This window comes from Macrotis lagotis, chromosome 1 (assembly GCF_037893015.1).
Source record: "Macrotis lagotis isolate mMagLag1 chromosome 1, bilby.v1.9.chrom.fasta, whole genome shotgun sequence".
Lineage (NCBI taxonomy): Eukaryota > Metazoa > Chordata > Mammalia > Peramelemorphia > Peramelidae > Macrotis > Macrotis lagotis.
This window is the reverse complement of record NC_133658.1, coordinates 933,754,863-933,772,089: the sequence shown is the minus strand read 5'-3', so window position 1 is coordinate 933,772,089 and position 17,227 is coordinate 933,754,863. Positions and strand designations below refer to the sequence as shown.

The 17,227-nt window shown below is 43.3% G+C and overlaps 1 protein-coding gene across 1 annotated transcript in view; it reads right to left on the bottom strand.

Moving 5' to 3' along the window:
• Positions 1-17,227, bottom strand: part of LOC141510747 (uncharacterized) — a 33,597-nt gene that overhangs the window by 1,253 nt on the left and 15,117 nt on the right. The window contains 15 exon segments of the mRNA XM_074220273.1: positions 2,012-2,065; positions 2,448-2,600; positions 2,651-2,854; positions 3,007-3,283; positions 3,319-3,456; positions 3,847-3,899; positions 3,902-3,953; positions 4,303-4,489; positions 4,664-4,739; positions 4,867-4,936; positions 5,294-5,325; positions 5,377-5,392; positions 5,798-5,832; positions 5,933-5,948; positions 6,158-6,319. Of these exon segments, the coding sequence (XP_074076374.1) occupies positions 2,012-2,065; positions 2,448-2,600; positions 2,651-2,854; positions 3,007-3,283; positions 3,319-3,456; positions 3,847-3,899; positions 3,902-3,953; positions 4,303-4,489; positions 4,664-4,739; positions 4,867-4,936; positions 5,294-5,325; positions 5,377-5,392; positions 5,798-5,832; positions 5,933-5,948; positions 6,158-6,319 (1,525 nt within the window).

Below are 17,227 nucleotides of genomic sequence, written 5' to 3'. Positions count from 1 at the left end.
AGATGGGGGAGGTGAAATGGACCAGAGATGCGGGAGATTGAAATGAACCAGAGATGCGGGAGGTGAAATGGACCAGAGATGGGGGAGATTGAAATGAACCAGAGATGCGGGAGGTGAAATGGACCAGAGATGGGGGAGATGAAATGGACCAGAGATGCAGGAGAGTGAAATGGACCAGAGATGTAGCAGAGGTGAAATGAACCAGAGATGCGGAGGTGAAATGAACTAGAGATGAGGGAGATGAAATGGACCAGAGATGCGGGAGATGAAATAGACCAGAGATGGGGGAGATGAAATGGACCAGAGATGCAGGACCAGAGATGCAGGAACAGAGATGCGGGAGGTGAAATGGACCAGAGATGTAGCAGAGGTGAAATGGACCAGAGATGTGGGAGGTGAAATGAACCAGAGATGGGGGAGGTGAAATGGACCAGAGATGCGGGAGGTGAAATGGACCAGAGATGCGGGAGAGTGAAATGGACCAGAGATGCGGGAGGTGAAATGGACCAGAGATGCGGGAGGTGAAATGGACCACAGATGCGGGAGAGTGAAATGGACCAGAGATGTAGCAGAGGTGAAATGAACCAGAGATGCGGAGGTGAAATGAACTAGAGATGAGGGAGATGAAATGGACCAGAGATGCGGGAGGTGAAATGGACCAGAGATGCGGGAGGTGAAATGGACCACAGATGCGGGAGAGTGAAATGGACCAGAGATGTAGCAGAGGTGAAATGAACCAGAGATGCGGAGGTGAAATGAACTAGAGATGAGGGAGATGAAATGGACCAGAGATGCGGGAGATGAAATGGACCAGAGATGGGGGAGATGAAATGGACCAGAGATGCAGGACCAGAGATGCAGGAACAGAGATGCGGGAGGTGAAATGGACCAGAGATGTAGCAGAGGTGAAATGGACCAGAGATGTGGGAGGTGAAATGAACCAGAGATGGGGGAGGTGAAATGGACCAGAGATGCGGGAGGTGAAATGGACCAGAGATGCGGGAGATTGAAATGGACCAGAGATGCGGGAGGTGAAATGGACCAGAGATGAGGGAGATGAAATGGACCAGAGATGCGGGAGAGTGAAATGGACCAGAGATGTAGCAGAGGTGAAATGAACCAGAGATGCGGAGGTGAAATGAACTAGAGATGAGGGAGATGAAATGGACCAGAGATGCGGGAGGTGAAATGGACCAGAGATGCGGGAGGTGAAATGGACCAGAGATGGGGGAGATGAAATGGACCAGAGATGCAGGAGAGTGAAATGGACCAGAGATGCAGGAGAGTGAAATGGACCAGAGATGCGGGAGAGTGAAATGGACCAGAGATGTAGCAGAGGTGAAATGGACCAGAGATGCGGAGGTGAAATGGACCAGAGATGTAGCAGAGGTGAAATGGACCGAGATGTGGGAGGTGAAATGAACCAGAGATGGGGGAGGTGAAATGGACCAGAGATGCAGGAGAGTGAAATGGACCAGAGATGCGGGAGATTGAAATGGACCAGAGATGTAGCAGAGGTGAAATGGACCGAGATGTGGGAGGTGAAATGAACCAGAGATGGGGGAGGTGAAATGGACCAGAGATGCGGGAGATTGAAATGAACCAGAGATGCGGGAGGTGAAATGGACCAGAGATGGGGGAGATGAAATGGACCAGAGATGCAGGAGAGTGAAATGGACCAGAGATGTAGCAGAGGTGAAATGAACCAGAGATGCGGAGGTGAAATGAACTAGAGATGAGGGAGATGAAATGGACCAGAGATGCGGGAGATGAAATAGACCAGAGATGGGGGAGATGAAATGGACCAGAGATGCAGGACCAGAGATGCAGGAACAGAGATGCGGGAGGTGAAATGGACCAGAGATGTAGCAGAGGTGAAATGGACCAGAGATGTGGGAGGTGAAATGAACCAGAGATGGGGGAGGTGAAATGGACCAGAGATGAGGGAGATGAAATGGACCAGAGATGCAGGAGATTGAAATGGACCAGAGATGCGGGAGGTGAAATGGACCAGAGATGCGGGAGGTGAAATGGACCACAGATGCGGGAGAGTGAAATGGACCAGAGATGTAGCAGAGGTGAAATGAACCAGAGATGCGGAGGTGAAATGAACTAGAGATGAGGGAGATGAAATGGACCAGAGATGCGGGAGGTGAAATGGACCAGAGATGCGGGAGGTGAAATGGACCAGAGATGCAGGAGAGTGAAATGGACCAGAGATGTAGCAGAGGTGAAATGAACCAGAGATGCGGAGGTGAAATGAACTAGAGATGAGGGAGATGAAATGGACCAGAGATGCGGGAGATGAAATAGACCAGAGATGGGGGAGATGAAATGGACCAGAGATGCAGGACCAGAGATGCAGGAACAGAGATGCGGGAGGTGAAATGGACCAGAGATGTAGCAGAGGTGAAATGGACCAGAGATGTGGGAGGTGAAATGAACCAGAGATGGGGGAGGTGAAATGGACCAGAGATGAGGGAGATGAAATGGACCAGAGATGCGGGAGATTGAAATGGACCAGAGATGCGGGAGGTGAAATGGACCAGAGATGCGGGAGATGAAATGGACCAGAGATGCGGGAGAGTGAAATGGACCAGAGATGTAGCAGAGGTGAAATGAACCAGAGATGCGGAGGTGAAATGAACTAGAGATGAGGGAGATGAAATGGACCAGAGATGCGGGAGGTGAAATGGACCAGAGATGCGGGAGGTGAAATGGACCAGAGATGCGGGAGATTGAAATGGACCAGAGATGCGGAAGGTGAAATGGACCAGAGATGGGGGAGATGAAATGGACCAGAGATGCAGGAGAGTGAAATGGACCAGAGATGCAGGAGAGTGAAATGGACCAGAGATGGGGGAGATGAAATGAACCAGAGATGGGGGAGATGAAATGGACCAGAGATGCGGGAGAGTGAAATGGACCAGAGATGTAGCAGAGGTGAAATGGACCAGAGATGCGGGAGGTGAAATGGACCAGAGATGCGGGAGATGAAATGAACCAGAGATGGGGGAGATGAAATGGACCAGAGATGCGGGAGAGTGAAATGGACCAGAGATGTAGCAGAGGTGAAATGGACCAGAGATGCGGAGGTGAAATGGACCAGAGATGTAGCAGAGGTGAAATGGACCGAGATGTGGGAGGTGAAATGAACCAGAGATGGGGGAGGTGAAATGGACCAGAGATGCGGGAGATTGAAATGAACCAGAGATGCAGGAGGTGAAATGGACCAGAGATGTAGCAGAGGTGAAATGAACCAGAGATGCGGAGGTGAAATGAACTAGAGATGAGGGAGATGAAATGGACCAGAGATGCGGGAGATGAAATAGACCAGAGATGGGGGAGATGAAATGGACCAGAGATGCAGGACCAGAGATGCAGGAACAGAGATGCGGGAGGTGAAATGGACCAGAGATGCAGGAGAGTGAAATGGACCAGAGATGCGGGAGAGTGAAATGGACCAGAGATGTAGCAGAGGTGAAATGGACCAGAGATGCGGAGGTGAAATGAACCAGAGATGAGGGAGATGAAATGGACCAGAGATGCGGGAGGTGAAATGGACCAGAGATGGGGGAGATGAAATGAACCAGAGATGGGGGAGATGAAATGGACCAGAGATGCGGGAGAGTGAAATGGACCAGAGATGTAGCAGAGGTGAAATGGACCGAGATGTGGGAGGTGAAATGAACCAGAGATGGGGGAGGTGAAATGGACCAGAGATGCAGGAGAGTGAAATGGACCAGAGATGCGGGAGATTGAAATGGACCAGAGATGTAGGGAGGTGAAATGGACCAGAGATGGGGGAGATGAAATAGGCCAGAGATGCAGGAGAGTGAAATGAACCAGAGATGGGGGAGGTGAAATGAACCAGAGATGGGGGAGGTGAAATGGACCAGAGATGAGGGAGATGAAATGGACCAGAGATGCGGGAGATTGAAATGGACCAGAGATGCGGGAGGTGAAATGGACCAGAGATGAGGGAGATGAAATGGACCAGAGATGCGGGAGAGTGAAATGGACCAGAGATGTAGCAGAGGTGAAATGAACCAGAGATGCGGAGGTGAAATGAACTAGAGATGAGGGAGATGAAATGGACCAGAGATGCGGGAGGTGAAATGGACCAGAGATGCGGGAGGTGAAATGGACCAGAGATGCGGGAGATTGAAATGAACCAGAGATGCGGGAGGTGAAATGGACCAGAGATGGGGGAGATGAAATGGACCAGAGATGCAGGAGAGTGAAATGGACCAGAGATGCAGGAGAGTGAAATGGACCAGAGATGGGGGAGATGAAATGAACCAGAGATGGGGGAGATGAAATGGACCAGAGATGCGGGAGAGTGAAATGGACCAGAGATGCAGCAGAGGTGAAATGGACCAGAGATGCGGGAGGTGAAATGGACCAGAGATGAGGGAGATGAAATGAACCAGAGATGGGGGAGATGAAATGGACCAGAGATGCGGGAGAGTGAAATGGACCAGAGATGTAGCAGAGGTGAAATGGACCAGAGATGCGGAGGTGAAATGGACCAGAGATGTAGCAGAGGTGAAATGGACCGAGATGTGGGAGGTGAAATGAACCAGAGATGGGGGAGGTGAAATGGACCAGAGATGCGGGAGATTGAAATGAACCAGAGATGCGGGAGGTGAAATGGACCAGAGATGGGGGAGATGAAATGGACCAGAGATGCAGGAGAGTGAAATGGACTAGAGATGCGGGAGAGTGAAATGGACCAGAGATGCGGGAGGTGAAATGGACCAGAGATGCGGGAGATGAAATGGACCAGAGATGCGGGAGATGAAATAGACCAGAGATGGGGGAGATGAAATGGACCAGAGATGCAGGACCAGAGATGCAGGAACAGAGATGCGGGAGGTGAAATGGACCAGAGATGCAGGAGAGTGAAATGGACCAGAGATGCGGGAGAGTGAAATGGACCAGAGATGTAGCAGAGGTGAAATGGACCAGAGATGCGGAGGTGAAATGAACCAGAGATGAGGGAGATGAAATGGACCAGAGATGCGGGAGGTGAAATGGACCAGAGATGGGGGAGATGAAATGAACCAGAGATGGGGGAGATGAAATGGACCAGAGATGCGGGAGAGTGAAATGGACCAGAGATGTAGCAGAGGTGAAATGGACCGAGATGTGGGAGGTGAAATGAACCAGAGATGGGGGAGGTGAAATGGACCAGAGATGCAGGAGAGTGAAATGGACCAGAGATGCGGGAGATTGAAATGGACCAGAGATGCGGGAGGTGAAATGGACCAGAGATGGGGGAGATGAAATGGACCAGAGATGCAGGAGAGTGAAATGGACCAGAGATGTAGCAGAGGTGAAATGGACCAGAGATGCGGGAGGTGAAATGAACCAGAGATGCGGGAGGTGAAATGAACCAGAGATGGGGGAGATGAAATAGACCAGAGATGGGGGAGATGAAATGGACCAGAGATGCGGGAGAGTGAAATGAACCAGAGATGGGGGAGGTGAAATGGACCAGAGATGGGGGAGATGAAATAGACCAGAGATGCAGGAGAGTGAAATGAACCAGAGATGGGGGAGGTGAAATGGACCAGAGATGGGAGGTGAAATGAACCAGAGATGGGAGAGATGAAATGGACCAGAGATGCAGGAGGTGAAATGGACCAGAGATGGGGGGGTGAAATGGACCAGAGATGCAGGACCAGAGATGCAGGACCAGAGATGCGGGAGGTGAGATGGACCAGAGATGTGGGAGAGTGAAATGGACCAGAGATGGGGGAGATGAAATGGACCAGAGATGCAGGAGAGTGAAATGGACCAGAGATGCGGGAGATTGAAATGGACCAGAGATGGGGGAGATGAAATAGACCAGAGATGCAGGAGAGTGAAATGAACCAGAGATGGGGGAGGTGAAATGGACCCGAGATGGGGGAGGTGAAATGGACCAGAGATGCAGGAGGTGAAATGAACCAGAGATGGGGGAGATTGAAATGGACCAGAGATGGGAGGTGAAATGAACCAGAGATGGGAGAGATGAAATGGACCAGAGATGCAGGAGGTGAAATGGACCAGAGATGGGGGGGGTGAAATGGACCAGAGATGCAGGACCAGAGATGCAGGACCAGAGATGCGGGAGGTGAGATGGACCAGAGATGTGGGAGGTGAAATCAACCAAGAGATGGGGGAGGTGAAATGGACCAGAGATGGGGGAGGTGAAATGGACCAGAGATTTGGAGGTGAAATGGACCAGAGATTTGGAGGTGAAATGGACCAGAGATGGGGAGGTGAAATGGACCAGAGATGCAGCAGAGGGGAAGTGGACCAGAGAAAGATGCTACAAAAGTGGAATTGACTAGAGCTGAAACCAACAGGTCTGTTGAGATGATACTGGATGTGGGATAGTGAGGAGAGCAGGATAACTCCTAGGTTGGAAGTCTGTGGGCCTGGAAGAGTGTGTTGCCCTTTATAGTGATAGGGAAGTGGTGATTGGGGTGGAGTGTTGGGGGGAAGAGAATGAGTTATGTTTTGGCCATGTTGATGTTAAGATGTCTGATAATTGGATATATGAACCTAGAGTTCAGGAAAGAGAAGACTAGATAAATAGATTTAAGAATCGTGGGCATAAAGATGGTAATTAAATTCATGGTAAATTATATGCTCACTTAGTGAAATAATATGCAGAGGGAAGAGAAGAGAGACCAAAACAGAGCCCTGAGGGACACCTATGTTAAAGGATGAGATTTGGGGGACAATGTGGAGCAAGAAAATTAGGGATTGTTAGGATGGGAGGGAGAAAAGCCAGAAGAGAGGAAAACCTAGATAGTATTCAGAGGGAGAGAGTGATCAACAGTGTTTAAGGCTACAGAGTCTCAAGAGACAGAGGACTAAGGGAAAAAAAAACATTGGAAGTGGCAACTAAGAGATTGTTATTAACTTTGGAGAAAGCAGTTTTGATGGAATGATAAGGTCAAAGTCCAGATTATAAAGGAGAGTTTATTTAAAAGAGAGTAAGAGGACAAAAAGTAGAAGCACCAATGGACCTAAAGCCAATACTTAGCAGAGATGGAAGGATCAAAGTCAAGATTTTTCCCTTCAGAATGGACATGGAAATAAGAGAAGGAAATAAGGGAGTAAGCATTTATTAAATACCTACTATATAAGAAGGCACTGTGCTAAATACACTTTTTACATATTCGATTTCATTTGATACTTGCAACAATACTAAGAGGTAGATGCTGTTATTATCCTCATTTTACTATTAAGGAAACTGAGCAAGCTAAGGTTAAATGATTTGCCCAAGGTCATACACAGTTAGAAAACTGTGGCTAGATTTGAATTTAGGTCTTTCTTATTCTAGGCCCAGTATTCTATGTCCTTGTAATAGCAGGAAAGTAGTCAGTTGAGAGGGTCAAGACAGAGGGGATGATCTATTGGAGATGATGGAATTCAAGATCACCTGCATAGGTTGAGGGGTTGGCCTTGGTCATCCTGCCACCTTTTTATGTGAAATGGGTTCAGATGTGTAGATGAGAAGAATATTATGGAAATGGTCAATGATCCCCCAGGACATCAGCCCAGCACACTGAACGTGACTGTCAGCAAAGTCAGCACAGTCATATTGTTAGTGCCCAAGAACAACAGAATCAATGCAAGTGAACAACTTGAGTTGTTCTGATTGACAGATAAACAGTTTACAATGCCCATGCAGGACATCTACAATTGATTGGTGAGGGCCTGAGTGAATCCTAGTTCTCAGCCTACTATATGACTATATGGTGCAATGAATTCAGAAACAAGAAAACCTGGGCTCAGATCCTGACTCAGATGCTTAACTAGCTGCATGATCCTGGACAAGTTACTTTGATTGTAACCGCCTCCTCAATGGGAGGGTCACCTACTTCATAGAATCCCTTTCAGCAACATAGACAGAGCAGCTGTATTAGGACAGTGTGGCTTCCTTTCAGCTAAGCCATCCTAGGTCCACCTGCTATTGACATCGCTCATCACTGAGCTATCTTCTTGACTTCTCCCATCCCAAGCCTTCCATCTCTCCCTGGCCAAGTGGACTCCATCATGGCATGGATCATTTTCTCTCAAGTCCTTAGCACAGTCCCTGGCACACAGAAAGGATGTAATAAATACATTTCATTTTTTTCATTTTTTTATTCAGTAAGTCAAACTGGAGCCTGACCAAATTCCATAGGAATTAGTGTTAGCAATTAATGTTTGCCATTATATGTATTACACCTCCTCCTTTGGGAGTGGAGCAGCTCCCCAGATTGCTGTGGATATGTGCATAGGAAACTGTGATGACTTCAGTTTACTAGAGGACACTCCAGAGGAAGGATCTGAGAGGAGATCATGAGTTTTCAATTTGCAGAGATGTCCCCAGAGGCACAAATATGGGGCAAAGCTGGCCCCCAACATGGACCTTGGTTCCAGCCCCCACAACCTGAGGGACTGTTTCCTTTGATTGAATGGAGATCTTGTCTTACTCCAAGTTGAGGATTTTGTTTATTCTTCAGTCTCTTTTGATTTCTGTTGACTGAATCCTTTGATAAGAAGTTGGCTAGCTGTTCATGATTATCCCTTGTGTTAGAAGCATTGGGTGACAAGAAGCTAAGGGTTATCCTCCCCTTAAGAGCGACTAGGGAAAGCCACTTTTACTTTAAACCTCCTAGTGCTTCTAGTCTGTGCTTGCTAGATAAATATTTCTAACCGTTTTATTCTTGATAACAGGTAGAAGAGACCACCTAGCCGCAGCCTCATCCTGGCTGCTGCTCCCTTGTCACTACTCCCACCTTGCAAGGGAGTAAGCAATTCACGTACATGTATCCTTGGTAACATGGCATGGGTCTAAATGGAGTAGTGGATAGAGTATCAGGTCTAAAGACAGAAAGACTCCTCTTATGAATTCATTTCCAGCCTCAGACACTTACCAGCTGTGTGATCTTAGGTAAGTCACTACCCTGTTCGCCTCTGCTTCTCATCTGTAAAATGAGCTGGAGAAACCAGGATGTCTGCCAAAAAAAAGCCCAAATAGGGTCATGAACAGTTGCACACAACTAAAAAAAAACTAAAACATAACAAGTAATCGGAGTTTTCAGAAGTCCAAATTACGAGGGTTCATGTTGGCTAGCAGTATCACTGTGCTCTGACATTTTGGGGTTCCCTCAGTTGAATTTCTTTTTTTTGTTAGGTTTTTTGCAAGGCAAATGGGGTTAAGTGGCTTGCCCAAGGACACACAGCTAGGTAATTATTAAGTGTCTGAGACCAGATTTGAACTCAAGTACTCCTGACTCCAGGGCCTGCGCCACCTAGCTGCCCCTCCATCAGTTGAATTTCTAAAGGAAAGAAAGCAATTTCCTCTGGGCTTAATCTTCCCCACTGGAACTGGGTGTTGGATTCTAAAACACCAATTCTTTACTTGAAATATCTCCTTCTGAGACATAGTCTGGGTCAGGTAGTCACTATACACCATCCCTTGTCTCAATCCTTGGAAATAAGTAGTTGCAAGTGGCAACCAGGTGGCACAGTGGATAGACCACTGGCCTTGGAGTCAGGAGGACAGGAGGTCATACTCAGCCTCGGACAGTTGACACTTCCTGTCTGTGTGACCTTGGCAAACCACTTCACCTTCATTGCCTCACATCCAGAACCATCTCTACTTGTCCTCATCCACATCTGGTCCATCACTGGACCCAGATGACTCTGGAGGAGAAAGTGAGGCTGGTGACTTAGCACAGCCTTCCTACTCAAATCTATCATAGCATCACCTCCCTGATGTCCTGGTCGTTTTTGAGAATGAAGGACAAATGGTCATCACCTGGATCTGCAGGGATTTTACATCCACATGAAATTGCTCTGTCCCATGAAAATCAAGCCAATTCAGAAAAAAACGCCTCCTTGTTGAATGTCTCAACATCAACTCAGGTCTTATCATTTCTTTCTGCCAGCATACTTCTGGACTTAAAAGTTAGGGGGTTCCCTTCTCTCTGCTTCTCTGTCTTGATGATGCTTGTGAGTCTCTAAATCTCTCCTTCCTCAGAAAGTCCGAGGCATAAGTAAATAGGCAGGCATGGTCTTTCACCTAAACATATGGAACAGCCATTTATTTCTTCCATGCACAAAAAAAGATGCTTAACACAAAACAACTGGGCAACTGGTTATGCATACAGCTAGGGAACAATGCTCATGCTGCTTGGGTGCCTTGTGGATGTGGGTTCAGGGTCCCAACCCATTAGAGAAAGGAAGAGTGTCAGTAGCTCTGAACCCACCAGGGATTTTGTTTTGTTAGGCTACAAAATGATCTTTGAAATGTAACCATTTATAGGAAGAAAGGAAGGTTCAAGAATTCACTTCAACATTGATGAAATGCCTCTGATGAGGCAGTCATTGTTCTGTGATGGATAGAATAACAATTACTGGCAACAGAAAAAACAGAATTGTTCCATTTTTAAAATTTTGCTTCTATTTTCTGCTTAGGGCAGTACCTGGCTCTTAATGGACACTTCCATCAGTGTTGATTGATTGGTTGATTTTCTCTATCAAGGACGTCAATGGTGTCAAGGGCTGTGCTCCCCTGGTATGCTTATGGTATCATCCTTTTTTGTCTAAATCATGTACTCATTTCGATCTTATCTTGCTATACAGGATGAGATGTTGGCCCAAACCTTGTTTCTTTCAAACTGTTTTCTAGCTTTTCCATTCATTTTTTAAGGATTTTTTTTTTTGCAAGGCAATGGGGTTAAGTGGCTTGCCCAAAGCCACACAGCTAGGTAATTATTAAGTGTCTGATGCTGGATTTGAAGTCAGGTACCCCTGACTCCAGGACCAGTGCTCTATCCACTGTGCCATCTAGCCGCCCCTTTTCCATCTATTTTTGACAAATAGATCTTGGATCGTTGGGCTTGTCCAACACTAGATTACTTTGGTCATTTACTACTGGGTCTTATGTGCCCACTCTATTCCACAGGTCTACTCAATTTCATAGTCAGTACCAGGTTATTTTGATGATTACCACTTTAACAATACAATTGGAGATCTTTCTCCTCATTTTTTCCGTTGATTCCCTTGATGTTTTTCCAAATGAATGTTGTTATTTTTTCCTAGTTCCACAAAATAATATTTTGCTAGTTGGATGAGGATGGCACTGAATAAGCCAATTAAATTAGGTGGAATTGTTGTTTTTATTATATTGGCTTGACCTTCCCAGAAGGAAATCATTGGATATTATTGAAACTCACCCAAAAGACTAGGAAGACTGACAGATTTGAAATGCCACATTGAATTTTTTAATACCTCAAAGTACAAATCAAGTAAAAAATAGAAGTTATTACATGTGCAATCCTCTTTTTATATGTATATATGTTTACTATGATCCTTTTATCTTATGACTGTGAATTTTAAAATAAGAAAATGAAATACTGATAGATTCTTTTTGGTCATTTTTGCCAATTTTGAAGCTATTCTATTTCTTGTATACAACAATTGATTTAATTTCCAAGGTATAATTTTTTTTGTCTTATTTGATCTTCAAATGTATGCAGAGTTCAAGAAGACTAGCACCTTTAGTGTGAGGATGTGATGAGCCCCTTTCAGGACTGCTCCTCCACCTTTGGTATCTATTTGATTCACCCAACTCTCATATGTGGCTCCATGAACCCTTTTGGTAGACAGACTAAACCAGGTTGAAGGCAACTGACAGTTCTCAAACCCATAATGGGGGGGGGGGTGTCTACCCAAGCATGTGAAGACTTTCCTTAATGGAATAGGTGGATGAGAATAGTTAAGGCCAATGGTCCAATGGCAGCTAAAGGAGGCACTATGGAACTTTTGCTGTTGTCATTGTTCATTCTTTATTCTTGAAGAGGACCACTGGCATCCAGAGGATGATGTCTTGATTTGCAAGTGAATAGGATTAAGTGAGACAGAGCTGTGCAAAGCCATCCAGAGTCACCAGAGTCCAGTGGCAAGACAAAGGTCAAGATGACTGGGAATGGGGGGGGAAGTTAGGTGATGCAGTGGATAGAGCGCCGGCCCTGGAGTCAGGAGGACCTGAGTTCAAATCCGGCCTCAGACACTTAATAATTACCTAGCTTGTGACTTTGGGCAAGCCACTTAACCCCACTGCCTTGTAAAAAACAAACCAAAAAAATGACTGGGAATGGCCCCAAATATAGTTGGGAAGCCTTGACCTTTTTAAGCTAATATCTTTCTCAGGTCTCAGTTGGTTTGAAGCAATATCCATTTAGTAATTAAGGTATAGGTAAGAATTGAGGCAGAAGGTAAGACATGCTTAGAACTTGGTCAGACATAGAAGATGCCAAGGTCATCTTCAGTCATCTTGAGTTTTATCCTGCATTGGAGTTTGATAACTCAGAAATAGAGAGTGAGGCTAAGGAATCTGTACAACTCTGCCTTGTGCTCATTTTGGTCTAACAATGAACACCAAGAAAACTTGGGTGCTCCATCAACCAGCACCAAATCATCCATATGTGGAACCATTGATTATGGCAAATGGAGAAGTTCTGAGGACTATGGACAAGTTAATTTCCCTTGGCAGTGTCCTTTCCAGGTAGGTTCACATTGACAATGAGGTTGACACACGCATTGCCAGAGCTAGCTCAGTATTTGAGAGGCTTTGATTATGTGAGAAGAGAGGTATTAGACTGCTCAAGGGACTGAAGGTCTACAGAGCCATTGTGCTGACCTCATTGCTATATGCCTGTGAAACCTGCACAGTTGGCTAGCATGTCAGAAAACCGAATCACTTCTATTTAAATTATCTTCTGAAGATCCCTGGCAGGAGAAGATCCCAGATACTGAGGTCCTTTCTCAGCTAACCTGCCTAGCTTTCTAATATTACCTCAGAGAATGCAACTAAAATGGGCTGGACGTGTTGTTAGAATGCCAGATGTTTACCTGCCAAGAAGATTCTTCTATGGATAACTCACAAAAGGCAAGTGCTAATAAGGGGGTCAGAAGAAGCGATACTGAGGCACCCTGAAGGTCTCATTGATGAACTTTAGAATTGATTGTACAGCATGGAGGACACTGGCATAGGAGTCTCCAGCATGGCATGCCCTCATCAGAAAGGGGGCTGCACTCTATGAGAAGGCAGAATGGAAGCAGCTCAAGGGAAACGTGACATTCCTAAGTTTACTCACCCCAGGTGTTCCCTTAGACTATTTGTCCCCAATCTGTGGCAGAGCATTCTGAGCTCATATTGAGCTGATCAGTCACTGTCAAACACACTGTCATTTGTCTCAAACATAATGATGTTGATAAGGAAGGATAAGAACCACCACTACTAAGTCTAAATTCCAAAGAGGTAAAATAAAAGGGAAAAGACTCATGCATACAAAAATATTTTAGCAGTTCGTTTGTGACAAAAAATTGGAAATTGAGAGGATACTCATCAATTGGGAAATGGCTAAACAAGTTTTGATATATAATTATGAAGGAATACTATTATTCTGTAAGAGCTAATGAGCATGAAGTGATCCAGATTGAAGTTGAGTCAAACCAAGAGAACATTGTACACAGTTACAATAATATTGAATGATGATCAACTGGGAATGACTTAGCATTCTCAGCAATACAATGATCCAAGATGATCCCAAAGGATGCACTATCTACTTCCAGAAAAAAAAATGATATTGTTTGAATATAGACTGAATCATGCTATTTTTTTACTTTCTTTCTTTCTTCCTTCCTTTTTTCTTTTTTTCTTTTTTGTTTGTTTTCTTCCACAAAATTATTAATATGGAAATGTTTTACAAGATTGCTCATGAATAACCTATATTAAATTGCTTGCTTTCTCAAGAGATTGAGGGAGAGATAGAATTTGGATTTAAAATTTTTTTAAAAAAATGTTAAAATTGTTTTTACATGTAATTGGAGGAAAAGAAAATATTTTAAAAAATAATCTACACTAAAAAAAGATTGGGATGAAACAAGGATGCCCATTTATAGGTGGCTAGGTGGCACAGTGGATAAAGCACCGGCCCTGGAGTCAGGAGTACCTGGGTTCAAATCTGGTCTCAGACACTTAATAATTACCTAGCTGTGTGGCCTTGGGCAAGCCACTTAACCCCATTTGCCTTGCAAAAACCTAAAAAAAAACTACAATAAATAAATAAATGTTCAATACAAAAAATAAAATAAAAACCATAGACATATAAAATACTTGGGAGTCTATCTGCCAAGACAAACCCAATAATTATATTAACATAATTACAAAACATTCTTTACACAAATAAAGACCTCAATAATTGAAGAAATGGGCAGCTAGGTGGCATAGTGGATAAAGCACTGGCCCTGGAGTCAGGAGTACCTGGGTTCAAATCCAGTCTCAGACACTTAATAATTACCTAGCTGTGTGGCCTTGGGCAAGCCACTTAACCCTGTTTGCCTTACAAAAAAAAACCTTAAAAAAATAATTGAAGAAATTTAAATTGCTCATGGATTAGGTAAGACAATATAATAAAAATGATAATATTATCTAAATTAATCTATTCAAGTGAAACAACCAAATTTAATTAATTTAATTTAAAATCAACTTAATTTATAAAGTCAGGAAAATAATAACAAAATTCATCTAGAAGAAAGAAAATTCAAGAATCTAAAGGAAACAAATAGGGAAAAGTGGAGAAAAAATTATCAGATCTCAGACTATACTAAAAATGTATAATCATCAAAAGAATTTGATGGCTGAGAAATAGAGGACTTGGTAGAGCCTAGATAGTAAACGCCCCTAAATTCCTCTTTGAACAACTTTAAAATAACTTCTCAAATTCAACTCTGGAGTGGCAGAACCAACAAAAGAATAGGTAAAACAATTATCCATCCCAAGACAACCTAAGAGGCAAAAAAGGAAAGAGGTCTTTCTCCTCAGGGTGATGAAATGTAGCATGAGCCATGCTTCTAAGTGGACTTGGAGCTTCACCAGTCCAGAGCTGGTGAAGGGGTCAGTCAGACAATTGGTAAGCAGGAGAGTCAGAGCAGGATTCTGTTGCAGTGCTCACACACAGTTCCAGTTGTAGTCCCAGAATGAGGAGAGGCACAAGGACACTTTAAGAGAGCAGGTACCCTAGATATCTTCACAAGGTAGAGAAGAGAGCTTATCATCACCCACAGAACCAAGAACAGGTCACAAAAGCAGTTACTACATCTCTCCTAAGAAACCCACTTGAAAGAACCAGACATATTCCCCATCCCCATCCCATTGTCTCTGAAAAACCTGAAGCCTGGGAGAGTGCCCCTCCACCCTGAGAACAAAGCCCAACTTTAATATAAAGTCAAGAAAAAGGCTGTGTAAATGAGCAAACAACAAAAAGAATCTGACCAAAGAAAGTTACTATGGTGACAGGGAAGACCAAGATACAAACTCAGGACAAGTCAATGAAATCAAAACAGCTACATGCAAAGTCTTAAAGAAAAATGTGAATTGGACATAGTCTCTTAAAAAATGTTAGAAGAGTTCAAAAAGGGATTTTAAAATGAAAGAAGAAAGGTAAAGGAAAAAATTGGAAAAGAAATGAGAATAAAGCAATAAACTTATGAAAAAAGAGTAACAGTCTGAAAAAGAAGGTATTAAAAATTACTGAAGAAAATGATACCTTAAAAAACAGTATGGGCTAAATGGAAAAGGAGGCATAAAGATTCACTGAAGAAAAGAACTGTATAAAAAAATGGAATTGGCCAAATGGGGAAAGTGGCATGAAAGCTTGATGAAGAAAGTATAAATATCTTAAAATTTTGAAGAAGTTAACGATTCCATGACAACAAAAATAATAAACAAAATTAAAAGAATGAAAAAAATAGAAGAAAATGTGAAATATCTCACTGGAAAAACAATGGATCTGGAAAATAGATTAAAGAGAGATAATTTACAAATTATTGGACTCCCTAAATGCCATGATCAAGAAATTGCCAAGAAAAACTGATATTCTAGATCCAGAGAAATGGAACGAATCCACTGATCACAACCTAAAAGAGATTCCAAAATAAACCTTCCAGGAATATTACAGACAAATTTAAGAGTTCACAGATTAGGGAGAAAATACTGTAAGCAACCATAAATAAATAATTCAAATATCAAAAAGTCAATAGTCAGAATCACACAATATTTAGCTGCTTTCATATTAAAGGAGCTTAGACTATTATATTCTGGAGGACAAAGAAGCTTGAATTACAACCAAGAATCACCCATACAGCAAAACTGAATATAATCCTTAGGTGGGGAAATGGTTTATTTAATGAAATAAAGGATTTCTAGGCATTCCTGGTGAAAAGACCAGGGCTGAAAAGAAAATCTGACGTTCAAATACCAGATTCAAGAGAAGCATAATAAGGTAGACATGAAAGAGAAATCATAAGGGATTCAGTAAAGTTAAATTTTTTACATTCTACATGAGAAGATTATACTTCTAATTCCTAAGAATGCTAAGGGTTGTTAGAAAGAATACACACAGACAGAGGACATAGCTGTGAGTTGACTATGATAGGATGATTTAAAAAAAATAAAATTAAGAGATGAGAAAAAGAGGTGGACTGGGAGGAGAATGGAGAAGTAAAAAGGGATATATTATTTTACATAAAAGAAGCATGAAAGGAAGAGCTTGTACAATGATAGACAACACATGAATTTTACTCTTATCAGAATCACTCAAGGAAGGAATAATTTATAGATAAGTATAGAAATCTATCTTTCCTTACAGGGATGCAGGAAGGTAGGGGAATAAGAGAAGGGAAGGCAAATTTGGGGAGGTGATGGTTAGAGTTAAAAACAATAACTTTTGAGTAGGGACATGGTGAAGAAGAGAGAGGATGAAAAGAGGAAAAGAGGGAAATATAGAATGGAAGGAAAATATAGAATGATTATACCTGTGAATGTGAATGGAATTAACTTATCCATAAAATGGAAGCAAATGGATCCTAATCTCAGATAAAGTAAAAGCAAAAATCATTCCCATTAAAAGTGATAAGGAAGGAAACTACATCTTCTCAAAAGGCACCATTGGTAATGAAGCTATATCGTGTATACACCTAGTGGAATAGCATCCAGATTCCTAGAGTAAAAGCTGAGTGAATTACAAGGAGTCATCGACAGTAAAACTTTAATAATGGGAGACGTTAATCTCCCTCTCTCAGAACTAGATAAATCTAGCCACAAAATAAACAAGAATGAAGTTAAGAAGGTGAATGAAATCTTAGAAAACTTAGCTATGATAGAAAA